General features: G+C 37.5%; 1 protein-coding gene across 1 annotated transcript in view; it reads right to left on the minus strand.

Annotated features, from left to right (window-relative positions):
• Positions 1–19172, minus strand: part of CDKAL1 (CDK5 regulatory subunit associated protein 1 like 1) — a 284435-nt gene that overhangs the window by 20593 nt on the left and 244670 nt on the right. Inside the window, exons 13-14 of the mRNA XM_060774897.2 lie at positions 3000–3083; positions 2050–2214 (exon numbers count right to left, since the gene is read on the minus strand). Of these exons, the coding sequence (XP_060630880.1) occupies positions 2050–2214; positions 3000–3083 (249 nt within the window). The remainder of the gene's footprint in view (positions 1–2049; positions 2215–2999; positions 3084–19172) is intronic.

Consider the following 19172-nt stretch of genomic DNA (forward strand, 5'->3'; position numbering starts at 1 on the left):
TACAGAATTGTACTGAATTTATTTATTTATTTATTTATTTACCATACTTATACCCCGCCCTTCTCAATCCCAAAGGGGACTCAAGGCGGCTTTACACATAGACAACTAACCAATGCCTTAAAAACAACATACAATTAAAATAAACATTTAGCTTAAAATTAAAATTAATACACATTTAAATAGTTAAAATATCTAAGTATAAACAGCAACCACTCTTTTGGCAAAAGTATTGTTTCTTGAACAATGAAATATGTCACATACATGACTTAGCTGCATCTGAAAAAGATAATTTGCACTAATTTGCACAGACAGGATCGATGGAAGAAAGCAATCTATTAACTTCTGCTATTTCTTGCAATAATGTGCAAAACAACTATTTATCTATGCCAGTGGTTCTTAAACTTAGGGCTCTGTGAAGCATAGTCAGGGGTCCTGCTGTCCCCCCCCACCTTCGCGCTCTGCCCTGCCTAGGAAGCACATGACTTGTGAAGCCCAGCTGCTGCTGGTGTGGCCTGTGGCACCTCACAACCACCAATTTGTGTTTTCCATGTTTGGCAGAAACAGGTCAGACTGGGTGGCTCCTGTGGTTGCTATTACTATTATTATTATTATTATTATTATTATTATTATTATTATTACAAAGGTTGGATGGTCATCTGTTGGGGGTGTTTTAACCGTGTTTTTCCAGCAAGACAGAAGCAGGTTGGACATTTTTAGCAACTTCAGCACTGAGAAGTTGGTGCAGAAGGGCATCAGGTTGCCACATTGTGTTTGGAGCATGTCCCCCAAATCAATATAAAAAGTTTGAGCTGTGGGACTATAAGAGTCTGTTGTACTGGTAGTATTGTAGTTGTGTGCACCTGCCTAAACAGGGAAAGGAAACAGTAGCTGCTGGCAGAATCTCTCACTACAGACTGATCAGTGAAAGTGGAAGACAGACAAGCCTGCATCATCAGGTTTTTATTTTATTTATTATTTTAATTAGGTTTACTGGTAGGTTGATAATAGAATATTTAAAAGACAGGTTGATAATAGAATATTTAAAAGACAGGTCCAAGTCTGTTACCTTCCTGCAGAAGCAGTATCTATTGATCTACGTACATTTGATTCTATGATTTGCATGTTTTCGAATTACTAGGTTGGCAGAAGCTGGGGTTAAGAACGGAAGCTCACCCCATCTGTGGATTCAAACTGCTGACCTTCCTGTCAGCAAGTTCTGCAGCTTAGGGGTTTGACCCGCTGTGCCACTGCAGCTTTGGTGTAAAAAAATATTATTATTTAATTAATTCATCTTTATGTGAATGGTTAAAAACCTTCAGCAAAGAAGTGATTCTGAAAAGGCATTGAACCATTTCTCTCAACTGGTTCCCAACATATAATTGCTAGTTGAAGTTGTCATGTGCTATGATTACCAAAGGACTAGACTGAGTTTATACCATATGTACAGTTCCAAATATATATATATATGGTTATATCTAATTTAGTCTGAGTCAGAGTCTACCTACTGATTAGTGAGATTTTTACGAGTGTTGACTCAACAAATCCCATTCATTAAGCAATCCTATTCTAGCTAACACTAAATCTTGGATTTAGCCCATATTGGCTGCTAATGGTGTAGCTTTGGCAGTGGCTTCAAACTGGAAATCATATTTGGTTAAAACTGTGGGTGCTTGTCTTTATCTTTTCCAATGTTTTTCATCTTATGTATTACTACTGCTTCTGAAAAGAACGATATGTGAGCTAAACCCTAGTTCAAATTAAATTTTTGTTTATTTTTTTATAATGCAGCCCTTAAAATATAAATATGAAACAGAGAACTATGAATAAAATACAACCCACAGTATTGGAACCCCCCCCCCCAAACTGTGGATAATAACAAAGCTTGTATTTTGAAGCATACTGTAGAATCATACTGGGTAAGTTAAACCATCGATATTGAAACCGTGGGTAAGGGTGTTGTATTATATTAACTGATACAAATGTTAGCCACAGTGCTTGCATAGTTCTTCTTTGATTAAAGTAACAACAATAACAACAACTCTGACCTACCTCTGTCAAACCAGAGACCTCTCCCTTGGCAAACGGCCTAGAGATCGAAGGGGTGAACACTTTGGCATCTGACACTGGATGTCCCTTCATAAAGTGCTTCCCTGCTTCAAAAATATCCACTTCTACCATTTTACCCATAAATTCGGGGTTCTTTGGCACCAGAACCTTAAAAAACAAACAAACGAGACTTTGTTTAAGCTGAAAAATTAAAAGATCCTTGGATTCTACATTTCTAAGTAATTTAAAAATAGTCATATTTACATTATTCATATATTATATTAACATAAATTTTGGTAACATCTTTTTCTGTTTCATCTGCAGCATCATATTTACTTTTAGCTCTCCTAGTTCTTTAAGTCAAATGTTTTGAATTGTATTTTATGCAATTTTATGTGTGAGGCTATCTATAATCTTTTTTGTTCTAAATGGTTTCTTAGTTTTCAAATATTTAATCAATAGGATTTATAGTTCACTATATATTTTATATTATTCAGATATCGAATTATTTCTACAATCACATATGCATAAAGTTGAAAATCAACTGCAAAGCATTTCTGCCTAATGAAGTTTATTCTAGGTCTGTCAGTCTCTGCACTAAAAAGTGAGGGATGGTACCATCTAAGTAAGTATTAATCATGGACAAGGACACCTTCACATGATGGATATCATCGTTTTGAAGAAAGTACTGTAAGTCAAAAGAAATGTAAGTAGAAAGCTTCATTTCAGGATTCTCCATGATGGAGCTCTTCATATACACTGGACTGAGAATCTTATCAGCCAATCTTGATGGGATCAGTAGTTCAACACATCTGGAGGGCATCAACTTTGAGGCAGTTTGCTTGATAATGATATAATTATACAATTATATCATTATTTCAGTAAGAATGAAAAGGAGTTTGTGTCTGTATGTCTTAGAGAGAGAGATCAAATATGTATTGTTTGTACAGTACCTGTTCATAGAATCGATTATGAGCAACATAAAACTTGGAATCAAATGACTCTTCTGTCACAAGAACTTTCTGCCTCTCTCCAATCTATGAAATAAAAAAGGTAGAAAGAAATCAATTTATAAGTAAAGTAAGTTCCCATCTGAGATGTTGACAAACCATTCCATGGGATAATTTATCTTTGGGAAAAAGGAGATAACAGACTTTTGATTATTAGACATAAGCAGAGTTTGAATTTAGTTTGAATTTCAAAGTGATCTGCATCACTACATCATAGATGTTTACCACTGCAGCAGAAACCAAGGGGACATAGACAATGTTATAATAGCAGAAAAAAAGGACAAACAATAGTGTTTTTTCTTCTTCTCCATTGCCTGGGCTTCCATTTGTGAAATTACTGTACTATTGTAATTAGTGGAAACAGTGCCTGTCATGGATTGTACACCAGTTCATGGAAAGGGCTGTGAAGCAGTTTCTATTGATATTCAGAATCTCATAAATATATCTCCAAAGTCTCATGTATTGTTATGTCAGATAAAAAAAAGAATTGAGACAAAGAGAAGATGAGTATGTATCACAGTGAATATTTCGACAGAAAGAGCAAAATAATGGTATAGCACAGTCACACTGTGCTATAGCCAATCTTGGGTATACTCTCCTTGTTGCAGGCCTCTTTGTGGCACACTCTGAAGGGAAAAAGCAGTACAAACCCGTGTCTATTTTCTCCTATTACAGAACATTACAATCCCAGAAGACCAACCTTTTGGACAGATACAGTAGCCCTACTCTTTCTTAGAGGAGATCCAGATAACCAGAATCTATGTGACAAAATGGATATTTCTAGATTATCAGTTCACTTTATTACGGTCAATGACCAGCTCTAGATTATTTATGTTTCCTGGCTTCCTTTGACAAGTACGGCTATCAGGTTGCACAAATATACCATTAATCAAAAATATTTTACTGTTCCTCGATTGGACAATAACTGCAAAGACACCACAAACATATTAAACTTTTAAAACTAAAAATATAAAGATGTTAAACAAAAGACTGTATATATCCATGTAGGTTAAGGTTGTCCCCTGACATAAAGTCCAGTTGTGTCCGACTCTGGGGGTTAGTGCTCATCTCCATTTCTAAACCGAAGAACCGGAGTTGTCCGTAGACACCTCTAAGGTCATGTGGCCGACCTGATAGCAATACCTATTGATCTACTCACATTTGCATGTTTTCAAACTACTAGGTTGGCAGAAGCTGGGGCTGACAGCAGAAGTTCATAGAATCATAGAATCATAGAATCAAAGAGTTGGAAGAGACCTCATGGGCCATCCAGTCCAACCCCCTGCCAAGAATATTCCTGCCAAGCAGGAATATTGCATTCAAATCACCCCTGACAAATGGCCATCCAGCCTCTGCTTAAAAGCTTCCAAAGAAGGAGCCTCCACCACACTCCGGGGCAGAGAGTTCCACTGCTGAACGGCTCTCACAGTCAGGAAGTTCTTCCTAATGTTCACACCGCTCCCCGGATTCGAACCTTCAACCTTTCAGTCAACAAGCTCAGCAGCTCAGCGGTTTAACCTACTGCGCCCCCGGGGGCTCCCATATCCATGTATAAATCTAGAAATTTATACATTTATATATCCATGTATAAATCTAGAAATTTTAGTCTAAAAATCCAACCCACAAATTGGTGTCAGTGTGGGTACTCTACCTTAACTCTTATATAGAAAAGAACTATCTCCTTCTCTGAAAATAATGGCAAAATGCAGGAGCTTAATCTATCCTGGGAACCCTTATTCTCCACCATGGTGTCACTTCTGACAGCAGCCAGGGGTAGCTGGCTTCCCGAGACAGTGGTGGTGTTTTCTCCTCTCCGTAGAATGGAACTGAGCCCCAAACTTCTACCCTCAATTTATGAGGTTGATTAATATATGAATATAACATAAGGCATTAATCATCATGGATTGTCAACACTAGAAAATAAACTCCATGTTTAATGTAAATAGACACCATGCCTGAACCTCAAGACAATTATCAGTTACATTATCTTATTGCAGTGAGTGTGTCTTTCTGGGAGGCATAATCCTGTATAACTCTTGCATGCACTACCACAATTCTTCACAAATGAGGTTTTACACAATTGAGCCACCATGCTCACAGAAGGACCCTGAGTGAAAGATCCTTTTGTTCATCAACTATGAAAGAAATCTATGTGATTATTGTCAAACTTGGCCATATTTAGACTGACACAAATTTTATTGATTTCAATGGAAAATCTATACTAAATATGTCTATGACTGGATCCAACCTAAAATCTGTAAATCAATTTTTAATATTTGGTGAAAACAAATACTTTTTGTAGCAAACTGGTTTGATAAAGAGTGATGAACAACGAGAAAATGCCGAAAAACTAACTCTAGAACAATGTGAACAATTAGAAAAAATGACCACACAATACTGTTACCTGAAAGTGAGAAATATTTCTAACGACACTGCAAAAGATACTGCCCTCAAGCACTTTTATGTTTAATACCACAATGTTACATTATGAGTGATTTTTTTGTAATTCCACTCCATAAAAAATATAATCCAGATTTTATTTCAAATGAATGAAAAATTCTAACCTTTCCTTTTCAGTTCTTCACTGAAAACAACCAGTACATATAAAATCTGTACCCAAACTATATAGTAATTTTATAAACTGCTTATGTAAATATGTACATAGGAATTTCTTGCATCTCATAGCATGAAAACTTTTATATTGTTTCTTGAATTTCTATGCATAGACATGGTCTTAACAATTCGAGGAAAACATCTCTGGTGATAGATCGAGAACAGCTCTAACAATCTGTTGAAGCTGGAACCAAGCAAAGCTTGCATGATGAGGACATATTGGAAAACAGCTGCCTCAAAGTGGCAGGCAATTTTATTAGGTTTGAGACACATGTTTTGACCCAATATCATCTTGAAAAACAATCTGACATCAAGAGTTGCCATTTTTTAGGGGGGAGGGGCAATAAAAATAAATAAATAAGAAACCTCACAAAATAAACAGCTGGAAGTGACCAAATATCCATTTCTGAGTTTGAAAATCTACCGTCTTTGGATACTTCCAAATGATGCTGTACCTCTGCGCCAGCTGGATGGGAGACTCAGGGGTAGTCGAAACAGAACGGTGGAGAACACAGGGTCCTGGGGCTATATTTCATGCATGTTAAATGAAAGGTATATGCCAAGGATGATGGAAGAATAGACTTGAAATGATCCAGGGTGCACTATGTGACAGTTAGCTTCTTCATCTAGAAAATGCTAAACAGAACATACATGTATAAATGCTCTGGTTCACGGTGGCTTATGTTTATAGATCTCACAAGTCCTAGCTAAGCACTAACTGTAGCTTCAGAGATCTTACAGCTGGAAGTAGATGACATATTAATTCTGTCTATATACCTAGGGCTTTTAAGCTACTCTTTACTGGCACAAATTTAACTGAATTTTCAAGATATGGGTCAAAATTTAGCTTATATTCTACTTTCCTAATGCCAAATAATATGGAATAATGTGCAACCATATAACATAATCCTTTTACACTGAACTATACAATATGTGTAGCATTTGAAATGCTGCGCACACAACCCCTGATGTTGTCCTCCTCACCCTCATTTAGCAAAATAGATCTGATCTAGGGAACAGATGTGCACAGTGCAAACCTCCATCTTTTCAAGTATTTCTCTGCCTGGCTTGAGGCTGGAGAAGCAGGAAGGATTAAACAGAAGTCAAAGAAAGCCGGGCTTGAATAGCTCCTAGTTAGCATAACAAAAGGAAGTGCCTCAGTTGTTCAGCATTGGGCAATGCATCTCATTAAATACAAGTGAAAGAACAATTATTTGGGCCCCCTATGAATACTGTTTGGCACTGAGATATATATCAGAGAGAAATAGCACGGCCATTCTGCTGCGAGAGCTTCTGCTTTCCCAGCCCAGCGATTCTGCTTCAGGGTAAATAGCCCTCTTCCATTACTCTGCACCTGCATCTGACTGCTTCATTTTGATTTGGCCTCCCGCTGTGAAAATGTCGCTTCTTCAAGCAGCACATCCAAGCCCTGCAATGCAGTTCATATGAAAATTATATTCAGAGATGTCAGTGGTGACCTAAAAATGACAACCGGGCCTCAATCTATCTGCTTCCTTTAAAATTCTGTTGCATTTTATGGATTTCCGCTTCCATGCTGTTGCTCTTGTTTTCTATAATGGGATAATAAAATTAGCCTATAATGCTGTCTTTCTGGGAAACCATATTTTTATGAGAGATTAAATTTTAAAAAATCTCTCAGAGTTAATTGTATTCCTTGGGGACCCCCAAAGGTTGCCCTTTTTGATTTGCCTCACAGAAACATGGTATTGGAATGGACAAATAACCCAAGGAAGAAACATTCAGGAACTGCCATGAAACCTACAAATTAGCATAAAATTTAATTTATTATCTGTCATCCTTATTGTCCATAGTTACTAGCTGGCATTCACAATATATTTTAATAATCTTGGTCATTGTAAGTCCAACAAATGTTTCATCGCAATTTCCATAAATACATGCACAATGAAATCCCAAAATCTAGAAAAGTGACATCCATTATAACGATTTCCAACTAAAAATGAGCATGAATCCTAACTACATTCATGCAGTTCCCATTTCTATATAATATGAATTAGTATGCAAAAATTTAATATATTTTACAGCAGTAATAAAATTATTGTTTTAAGACTGATTGTGATGGTTTTCCAGATATTTTGAAAATTGGACCAATCCAAGTAAAAGATCTTAATGTATTATAGCCTTCACACGTTTTTCTGATTCTCACCAACCAGATAATTTTAACACAAAGAACATTTGTCATATACATTCGAACCACAATTTCCCATTGTGGGTCTTCTGTACTTTTCCACTTACAGGCAATCTGGACTCTAGTATTTCTTAATAGATTATGTATTGGGTTTGATTTCCTTTTGGCAGGGTACCATATATGTGGCTTACTAATGAGCATACTAGAATAAAAGGCAATACCAAAAATAGTCTAAATAAAACTTTTTATGATTCTTGATTTATGTCTCAACTAAACCACATATGAAAGCTATTCATATTTTGTCCAGCAAAACACCAAATCATTTTTCTCAATTTCCTCAAGCTCAGTAATTGCCGAGTTGTTTAATGCAATATTAAAGAGGAAATGCCAACAAGTGCCAAGCTGACCTCTGAGCTTCCTTCTACAATCAAGCAGATCTTTCTTCCTCTCACAAGCTTTGGCCAGTGTTATCTAGTCTCAGTATTTTATGTCCATGGCATCAAACTAGACTTTTCAACCATGACTAGAAGCATGAGTAGCCAAATGTTTACTGTTAATCTTTTCTTCTCCTTTGTTTGTTGATGTTTGTTCCCTTTCCTTGTTATTTGTTGGACTGCTTTTGTTACGTACATAGTAAAGGTAAAGTTTTCCCCTAACATTAAGTCTAGTCATGTCCAACTCTGGGAGGTGGTGCTCATCTCCATTTATAAGTCGAAGAGCCAGCATTATCTGTAGATACCTCCTATGTCATGTGGCCAGCATGACTGCATGGAGCGCCGTTACCTTCCCGCAGAAGCTGAACCTATTTATCTACTCACGTTTGCATGTTTTTGAACTGCTAGGTTGGCAGAAGCTGGTCCTAACAGCGGGAGTTTACCCTGCTCCCCAGATTCGAACCGCCAACCTTTCAGTCAGCAAATTTAGCAGCTCAGCAGTTGAACCCACTGCACCACCAGGAGGGTCTAATTAAGTAAATAACTGTTATAAACATTCAATTTACTATTACTACCTTTGCACAAGCTAACAAAATGTTCAATTAAAAATATAGATTTTAAAAATAAGCAGGTTTGCCCTGGTGCATTTGTAACACTACATGGCTTCAAAAGGAAGAATCCTGGCATGATGAAAGACCATCCCCAAATATGAAGATAGCTGAGCCATGTCATACCTACACTGAGCAACAGCAGGACGGTATTTTGATTTCTCTGAAACCCTGGTGTAAGGTAAAATTCCCTGGCAATTTCTCCTGTCCTAGATCAATAATGCTTTCCTGTATGTTTCTCATTCGTTGTGATTGCGTTTGTATTGAACTTCGTGATAGATTGTGACTGTCGTGGTCAAACAACTCAATATGAGTGGATACTTTGTGACTTCTGTTTTGTCTTGATTTATATATTTTGCAGCGAGACTAGTTTGCCCTTTGGGGAAATGAATCTGACATTTTCATTGTCAAAACTAAGAAGACAGAATGAAGAAGACAAAAACTGAACCCTGAATGATGAAAAAATGCCTAGAGTACTACACAGCCTGTATCTATCAATATTGATCAAAACTGAGAACATACTTACTCCCTGGCATGTTGGCTCCATGTCTAACTTGCACAATCTCACATACAAAGGGGGATGGATGAAAAACCACTCTAGCAAGCATTGAGACCTGGCATCCATAGCTACAAACCCTATAACAGACTACTGTTGATGCCTACCTTAAGAGCCTATGGGAGAATTAAATAAAACTTAGCACTTTGAGTAGCAGAGGGTAGTTGGGTCCAATTGCCATGTTCATTTCCTGGAGTATTCCTGACAATGTGTCATTCCCAGGCATTGTGTGAAAAAATGCAGCCAAGTTCAGCAGACTGCAAGGCTATTTGTAATGCTGTTTCTTACTGCTCTCTGCCTCTTCCATTTAGGGCTGTGGGGTGGAGAACCATCGTGAGAAGATCCCACCAAAAATCAGTATGCCTAAAGCTTGGTCCTAACCCTGCCTCCAGTGGACAGATATACAGTATATAAATTCTATAGTCACCATATAGCCTAGCCCTTAAAAGTTCTTAAGTTTTTCCCACTCGCAACCTCTTTCCACCTGAGAAGTTTTTACATGACCCCAGGTATACAAGTGTATAAAATAGGCATAAAAATCGAACGTATATTCATAATAAATCATAATTTTTCCCTCTGTGTGAAGCATAGCTGGAGAATTTTCTGCAGGCTCCACTGTAAACACTGCATGTTGTTGCTAACAGATGTGTGTAAATAGAAGGCATTCAGAAAACTTTTACTACTGTTAATTTTTTTTGCGACTCCAACATTGAACTACGGGGACCCCATATAGTTTTGGGACCCATAGTTTTAAGAAACTAGTCTAAATATATTTACAATATATACTCGTGTAAGCCGACCCGAATATAAGCCGAGGCACCTAATTTTATCACAAAAAGCTGGGAAAACTGATTGACTCAAGTATAAGCCGAGGGTGGGAAATGCAGCATTTACTGGTAAATTTCAAACTAAAATAGATACCAATACAATTACATTAATTGAGGCATGAGTAGATTAAATGTTTTCAAATATTTACATAAAACTGTAATTTAAGATAAGACTGCCCAACTCTGATTAAACCATTATTCTGACCTTCTTCAAAGTAAATGTGCTTGCGTATTCTTCCAATATATCCCATATTCTTGGGGGTATTGGGATAACGATACAAAAGGTCTGCTAGGGTAGATCCTCACCCCCCCCCCCCGAATCAAACTCAGCACCCCCCAAATCAAAATCCTGCCTACGGGCCTGCTCAGCGGTTTCTGAGACTTGTTGTCTGAGGAAAAACTTTGAATTCTTTGTAGAAAGTGGAACTCCACCAACGCACAAACTGATTTAGTTGTGCAGTGTGGATACACATGAGGACACTAAAGATAACAAAAGGGACTCTACAGGATGAGACTCAGAGAGACAAATGTCTGAGTTTGAAGATAAAGGTAGGATCAAATTAAATAAATAAAGATAGAAATAAATAAATTCAGAAGCAAAGTATCAGGAGCCCTCTGATAACACAAGAGAGTAAGGTATTCACCATATATCAGAAGATCAGATGGAAAGGGAAGCATCACCATGTGTTCAAACACCAGAAAAGATGAAGAAGGCCACAACATTAGACAAGGAAGGAAAATGTTGTAAACACTGTTCAGAAATCTTTATATTAAAGGGGGGGGGGGGGAATCCATAGCAAAAAAAAATATTTAAGATTTCCTTAAGCAGAAAAAAAACCCTAGACTAGATGCTCTATATTCCTCACAACACCCCCATCTCCTGTTAGATGTTTGTTGAATTCATATATTCATGAATGCAAAGAGAGAGTTATTTATTCTTTTGAAAAAGCAGCTCATACATATTTATAAACCCTTAATTCTTTAAAGGGACTGTGAAAAATGTATGCTGCTATCATACTGTTAAGATCCCGCCACCTTTACTATTTTGGAATATTTTATCAAATATATCAAGTCTGTTTCTTCCATTTATGATAAAGAGAGCACAATGTTTTAAAAAGCACTTACATGTGAAGCAGGCACAGGCATAATTATACCTACCCTGTACTTTTAGGAAGAGTTCTTGGCTTAGAATTTCTAGAAAAGTCTTCATATATGTCTGTATCATCACACACCACATTAACTATGTCTGGTTACCTATCCTTCTGTTGATTTTCATATGATGTTCTTCTAAGTTAGTGGTTCTCAACCTGTGGGTCCCTAGATGTTTTGGCCTTCAACTCCCAGACATCCCAAACTGGCTGGGATTTCTGGGAGTTGTAGCCAAAACACCTGAGGACTCACAAGTTGAGAACTACTGTTCTAAGTCATCGAGAAACCAAACCTTGGTAACCTAAGCATGCACTACCCTTCCACAAGCTGATTTCTGTTTGGGCATATGAGGATAATATTCAGCTCAAAGATATTGTGGACCAGGGTCAGGAGGCTAATTAGCTAATAGAAGAGCCTGGAAGACCAAGATTTGGGATCTTTGGAGTGTATGATTCCTGAATCTGATATATCTTTTCCTTGGCTAATTGGGGGACAAAGTAAAGACTGGGAACAATCATTGGTTGGAAAGAACTGGAAATTGGGAAAAGGGGAAACTCTTGTTTGCTGAAAACATATATGGAAACGGATGGCTTGCGAAAGAAAAGTCAAAAGAAATGGACAAAATGAGCAAACTTGAATCTTACACTGGAAAGAAGTCAAAGCATTTTGAATATTTTTTTAACATTCTTCTTATTCCTTATGCCTTCGTTAGCTTTTTTAAAAATATGAATGATGTAATTTGAGTCTTGCAATTACATCATAAGGCCCTATCCCTTGTAACATCATACATCAAACGTGCCAGGAGGAAAGCGCGTCAAGCCAACCCTGACCGGGACCGTCTTCCACCTGGAAACCAATGCCTTCACTGTGGGAGAAGATGCGGATCAAGAATAGGGCTCCACAGTCACCTAAAAAACCCACAAAAATAGTCATCAAGGAAGACCATCTTACTCGTCCAACGAGGGATCGCCTAAGTAAAAAGTAACATCATAAGACACAACTCTTTCAAGTTTGAGAGATGAAATCTCAGAACCTGTGATGCTTTAGACCTAGAAACCCAATGTTTGATGGAGAGAAAACACCACTGAAAAAGCCTGCCCATTCCAATGTGCTAATGGTGATATGTGCATGGATATGGGCCAAACTGAATGCAGCAGGAATGAGGTTAGAATCAGACTGACGGCGTATTTTCTTAAGGGCGTTTTGCTTATTAGGGAGACAGCCAACACTGACATACATGTTTGCATGCAACATTTCCCAGCATACTGCTGCAAAATGTTTTATAAAGCATAAAACTTTATAAGGCATTCAGCTGTTTTCACTTATAAAATTACCTTAACAAAAAAAAAATCATATTCAGCATAAATTTGTTATTTATCAAATACCACCAACTCCCAAGATTCCTTAGTACTGACTCCAACTCAAAAAAGTGAATTTCATTTTTTTTCTTCAATAGGGAGCAGTACTGCATGCTTTGTTCAGTGATTTTAGATATATGTCTTAGTACCATCAATATAATCTTTTTATGGCAAAGTAGTTGATTTTTAAATCATTGGAAGGATAATTATTGCCTTGCCTAGTTCACACTGTACACAATTCTTATTTTCCATCCATTTTTAGATGGAATGACAGAGGACAGAACAAAAACAAAAGCAGGGAAGAGCCAGATAAGCATTTTTGAAAGCAACAATATCTTTACCATTGCATTTTCTGCAATTTTCCTTGAGAAGAACTTGTTGTTGGTTGATTTAAACTCCTCAAATCTATTTTTTTATCCATTTTTAGATGGAATGACAGAGGACAGAACAAAAATGAAAGCTGGGAAGAGGCAGATAAATAAACAACATCTTTACATTTTCTGCAATTTATCTTAAGAAGAATTCATTGTTGGATTATTTAAACTCTTCAAACCAATGACTTAAGAGTGGACAACTAAAAGCTCCTTTGACATACTGAACAGACACATTAACAGAAAAAATGTGAAATTATGTGTTAAGAATTAAAGAAAATTGTTCAAAGGTTGATAAGAAAGGGTTAAAATATATTAGTTAATTTATTCTGTTACTGCACAATGTGTTTCCAGCCTAGTGAAGGATACAAGACTTAAAATTTCAGCACAAGACATTAATTTAATTCAAGATTGATAATGACTGGCATTTTCAATGCCTTACGGATTTGAAAACATAGAATTAGCCATCAATTTCTGCATAGCAAACAGACATTGTCCTGGCTCTGATATGCACATAGAGTCCTATATCCTTCTCTGTGAAAACTTATTCTATTCATTTCAGTAGATGCAAAGGAGCTAGTGTTTCTTTCAAGCTGCAAACTAAGCGAGATCCCTCTACTCAGAAGAAAGTCTACTGAACTACTGGGTGAGCATTCCTTGTGCAAAATGCTTGGCAACAGAGGTGTTTCGGATTGGGAATATTTTCAGATTTAGGAATGACTGTACAGTATTTGCCTGTACATCCATAATAAGGTATCATTGTGGATCTAAATCTTCATATATGCCTTATACACATAACCTGAAGGTAACTTTATACAATAGTTTTTGTGCATAAAACAAAAGAATCAGAAAGGAAAGGTGCCCCTTTCTCAGCCACCCATGTGGATAATTTTGGATAAGGGTTTTCAGCCTGTAATTTTATAACAAAAGATTTCTGCACATATTCAGTCTGCGGAATTGGGTGGAAGATCTAGGATTATTTTATCTAGCATGCTAATTTTCTCTGTGGAGGGTTAGTTTCAGGTGGGAGACATTTTTAAGTAGCATAGTCCAGGAGAAGATTTCCCTCTTAGCAGTACATCTTATGCATTTCAATTCAGATGTAAGGATCACTGAATCCAATGGCTTTTACATTCAGGTCAGTGACCATCCGACAGCAGCCTCAATATTTACTAAAGTGCAAGTTGAAGGCGAACACAGTTTGTTCTTCAAATGAATACTATAAAAATTAATTAGTAACAATGGTTATTTAATTGAACAATACATTCCAAGCCAATTGGAGCCTTAATTCTTTTTTTAAAAAAATACTCGGGTTCAAAAGCTCGACGGACATTAAAAGAGGGAGGAAAATATTCTCCTGCTCAGTTCTTGTGGGTTTTTTCGGGCTATATGGCCATGTTCTAGAGGCATTTCTCCTGACGTTTCGCCTGCATCTATGGCAGGCATCCTCAGAGGGTGAGGTCTGGAGCTGGGAAAAAGGGGGTTTATATATCTGTGGAAAGACCAGGGTGAGACAAAAGGCTTTTGTAAGATGGGCTAGGTGTGAATCTTTTCAATTGACCACCTTGATTAGCATACAATGGGCTGACTGTGCCTGGAGCAAACTCTTAATGAAGGTGATTAGATGTCCCTGCCTGTTTTTCTCTCTGTTGTTTTAATTTTAGAATTTTTTAAAACTGGTAGCCAAATTTTGTTCATTTTCATGGTTTCTTCCTTTCTGTTGAAATTGTCCACATGTTTGTGGATTTCAATGGCTTCTCTGTGTAGCCTGACATGGTGGTTGTGAGAGTGGTCCAGCATTTTTGTGTTCTCAAATAAAATGCTGTGTCCAGGTTGGTTCATCAGGTGCTCTGCTATGGCTGATTTCTCTGGTTGGAGTAGTCTGCAGTGCCTTTCATGTTCCTGGATTCTTGTTTGGGCGCTGCGTTTGGTGGTCCCTATGTAGACTTGTCCACAGCTGCATGGTATTCTCCTGCTTATCAAAACTTGTAAGACTGATACACATTTATGTCTGCCTGTTTGACTGACAGCCTTCCTATTTTGTATAAATAGGATTAATACCAAAACCTTATCTGAAGAGGTAATATTCATGCATCTTTCAAATGAAAAATTACTGGAGGACGGATCCAGAAGTGGAATATGCTTGGCTGGATTGGCACAGAATGCCATACACCTTTGAAGTGTTATCTCATTAGGCCATATGTGACACAGGACAGACATCTCTTTAAGTATTAAATAAGTCTGAAACTATTTTCTGTATTTTCAGAAAGGTTCTGTGCCACCTAGAAGTAAACTGCATTTCACTATCAAATATGTTTCTATAAATTATTAAATAATGTGGGTCATTGTTGAAAAGCAATACCAGACATTAAGTTTTTAAACAGTGATGCCATTTACAGGAAAAAATGGCTTGAATACCATAATGGCTTAAAAAAACAAACCAGAAAATATATTATGATGAGATGATGAAACACCATACTTGCAACCGATATTCAGGAACCTTATAAAACTATTTACATGGTAATGGAACAGGAAAAAAATGAGAAGTCATTATACACCAAAATAATATTACAATTGCTATGATTTTAAGGAAAATTAAACTGTATACTGTATCCTACTATGAATGGTTTTAGCTTTGTGAATAGATTTTAAAAAGGCATGGCCCTTTTAAAAAATACAATACTGACTGGTTCCTTGAGTGTTGCAGATCCCAATTAAATTGTTTCAGCCTGTTTGGCTCAAGTGCTTTTCTTTTCCAGAGGTGGAAATCCCTACTCTTTTCAACAACTGTTTTGTGTTAGGGTTGGTCTAACCAGTTGCTCAGTCCAGAGTGCAACATCACTCTCTTTTGCCAAGGAATTTTCAGCTGTTGCAAAGACATCATCACAGATGACGAGTCTAGTTTCTCGACTGAAGAACACAAATGAGATCAGACGTTTCTGAATTCTGCATTTTCACTATGTGAATTAAAACAAAAATAAAGAAGAAAATTAGTACTGTAAATGGTTGAAGTGTCAAGCAGAAATAAGTAATCACATCGATTTTTTGTCAGTTGTTAAAATAATTGTGTACTAAGCTAAGGTTAGAAATTGTACCTAAAACTTTAAAAATTTGATTACTATGAATTAAAATTCCAATAGGATGACTAAAAATAGGGTGACTTGACTTAAAATAGCTTAAACCACTGAAACAGCTTAAACCACTATGGGTGCACCTACACGGGGAACAAGATTTGGAGCCTTGAACCAGGCTGGCATTCTGCCATAGTGTTTACACCACTCTGTTCCCATACCATGTCAACATCAAAACTGGAATCCTTGTTGTCTACTTGGGTCGAATCTGCTTCGGCCCCACTGGACAGTCACCTTTACATTGATCGTTTTCCTGACCTTAGTGGCAACCACAGAACTCCAGAGTGCTCCTGACCATCTTTTGCCAATGACATCAAATGTATTTGTTTATTTTTATCCCACTTTTCTTCTGCACCAGGGACTCAAAGGTGCCCTTATGATTCAGAGTTACTAGAGGTAGAGATGGAGCAGGCTATATTTCTCTTATATCCCTATCAACTAACAGCACCACACCTTTAGGCATATGGAATAGCTTTATGAAAGTTCCAGTTTTGTTATGCAAACCTTCTTGTCAAGCCGGAAATATGTCATGCAGATATCAACAAAATTATATTTATTACCTAACATGCTTAAGACACCTGAACAACACTTACTTCTTCATTCTGTAACACTACAATGGTTTTATTTTAATAACTTTAAAAAGTGGTTTAAAAGGTTTAGAGGTGCAATTATCGCCACAAGCTATAATGTTGAGATATCCCTGGATCTACGCCATGCAACATGGCTTATGTGTTTTTATAAACAAGTATGCCACAATTCTAATTTGCAGCTATAGTTCAATCTTGCTGTTAGAGAATTATTTTAATCACCTTAACTTATAACATTCTTCCAAGACTGATATTATTGACTAAACTGTTATAAAATTATACATGCTGACATAATGGAGGAAAACCAAACATTTAAATGCAACATTCTGAAGTATGAGACAAATTATCTCATTCAAAAGTGAATGCCACATGCTTTCCTCCTCAAGTTATACCAGTTCCTTACAGTTTAAAAATATTTGAAGCTCTAAAGCCACATTGAGAAACCTGCCAAAGTTCTAAGGTTCCCATGATATGGAGTGGAAATAAAAATATTCCATTATCCCTTATGAAAGAAATGTATGTACAGCAGGCCCCTTTGGCATGCCTGAACATACCTCCAATTAATGAAACTCAGGCTATCTCATGGAAATTCCAGGCTGTGTTTTGCAGAGTTTTAGTACAAGTTGATTTCTCTGGATTTTCCCAATATTTTAATGCATGATTACCTATACAGGGCTACATAGTGTGGAAACATTCCTATGGAGGGATCCAGAGTACTGTTGTAGAGGCAGGAAAGCTGCAGACACTTTCAGGTATTTATTTCCTATCCCTAAAAGACCAAATTGCCAATATCCGCTGGATAATGGAGAAATGCAGGGAGTTTCAGAAAAACATCTATTTTTGTTTTATTGACTATTCTAAAGCCTTTGACCGTGTGGATCATAATAAATTGTGGCATGTTCTTGCTGGTATAGGTATACCAAATCACCTTGCCTGCCTCCTGAGGAATCTGTATAACGACCAAGTAGCAACAGTTAGAACTGACCATGGAACAACAGACTGGTTCAAGATTATTAAAGGTGTATGGCAGGGTTGTATACTCTCACCCAACCTATTCAACTTGTATGCGATGTGTGGGGCTTGACAAATCCAAGGCTGGAGTTAAAATTGCTGGAAAAAACATTAACAACGTTAGATATGCAGATGATACCACTTTGATGGCTAAAAGCAAGGAGGAACTGAGGAGCCTTCTAACCAAGGTGAAAAAAGAAAGTGCATAAGCTGGGTTGCAGTTAAACATTAAAAAAACCAAGATTATGGCAACAAGACTGATCGACAGCTGGCAAACAGAGGAAGAAAATGTGGAGGCAGTGACAGACTTTGTATTCCTAGGTGCAAAGATTACTGCAGATGCAGACTGCAGCCAGGAAATCAAAAGACATTTACTTCTTGGGAGGAGAGCAATAACCAATCTCAATAAAATAGTGAAGAGTAGAGACATCACCCTGGCAACGAAGATCCGCATAGTCAAAGCAATAGTATTCCCCGTAGTAACCTATGGATGTGAGAGCTGGACCATAAGGAAGGCTGAGCAAAGGAAGAACAGACACTTTTGAACGGTGGTGCTAGAGGAAAATTCTGAGAGTGCCTTGGACCGCGAGAAGATCCAACCAGTCCATACTTCAGGAAATAAAGCCCAACTGCTCATTGGAGGGAAGGATATTAGAGGCAAAGATGAAGTACTTTGGCCACATCATGAGAAGACAGGAAAGCTTAGAGAAGACAATGATTCTGGGGAAAATGGAAGGAAAAAGGAAGAGAGGCTGACCAAGGACAAGATGGATGGATGGCATCCTTGAAGTGACTGGCTTGATTCTGAAGGTGCTGGGGTGGTGTGGGCTGACAGTGAACTCTGATCTGGGCTGGTCCATGAGGTCACGAAGAGTCGGAAGTGACTGAACGAATAAACAACAAAAAACCAGTCCAGCTAATAGTGAGGTAAAGAGGTTAATAATGATCTGCATGATCCTTACCCTAGGTCTATTCAAGTTGGGTGAGGCTCAGGGAGGCCGGAGCAGTCAGATTAGGAGTGGAGAACCCCGATTCAGATATTGTCCCAGGGCCCTTTCAAGAATGCTATGATTCTACTTTAGTTGGCATATTTATATTTATATGAAATCCTGGAATTTGCAATTTATTTGTGCACATATGCTTTCCAATTGTTTGATGACATATGGTGATCCTGTGCCTTTCATAAGGTTTTCTAGGAAAGGAATACTCAAGAGTTTATTCTCCTGAAGTATAGCCTACAACATCTAGTATTTGTTGGCAGTTTCCCATCCAAGTGCTAACATCGGCTGAACCTGCTTAGCTAT

The sequence above is a fragment of the Anolis sagrei genome, chromosome 4 (assembly GCF_037176765.1).
Source record: "Anolis sagrei isolate rAnoSag1 chromosome 4, rAnoSag1.mat, whole genome shotgun sequence".
NCBI lineage: Eukaryota > Metazoa > Chordata > Lepidosauria > Squamata > Dactyloidae > Anolis > Anolis sagrei.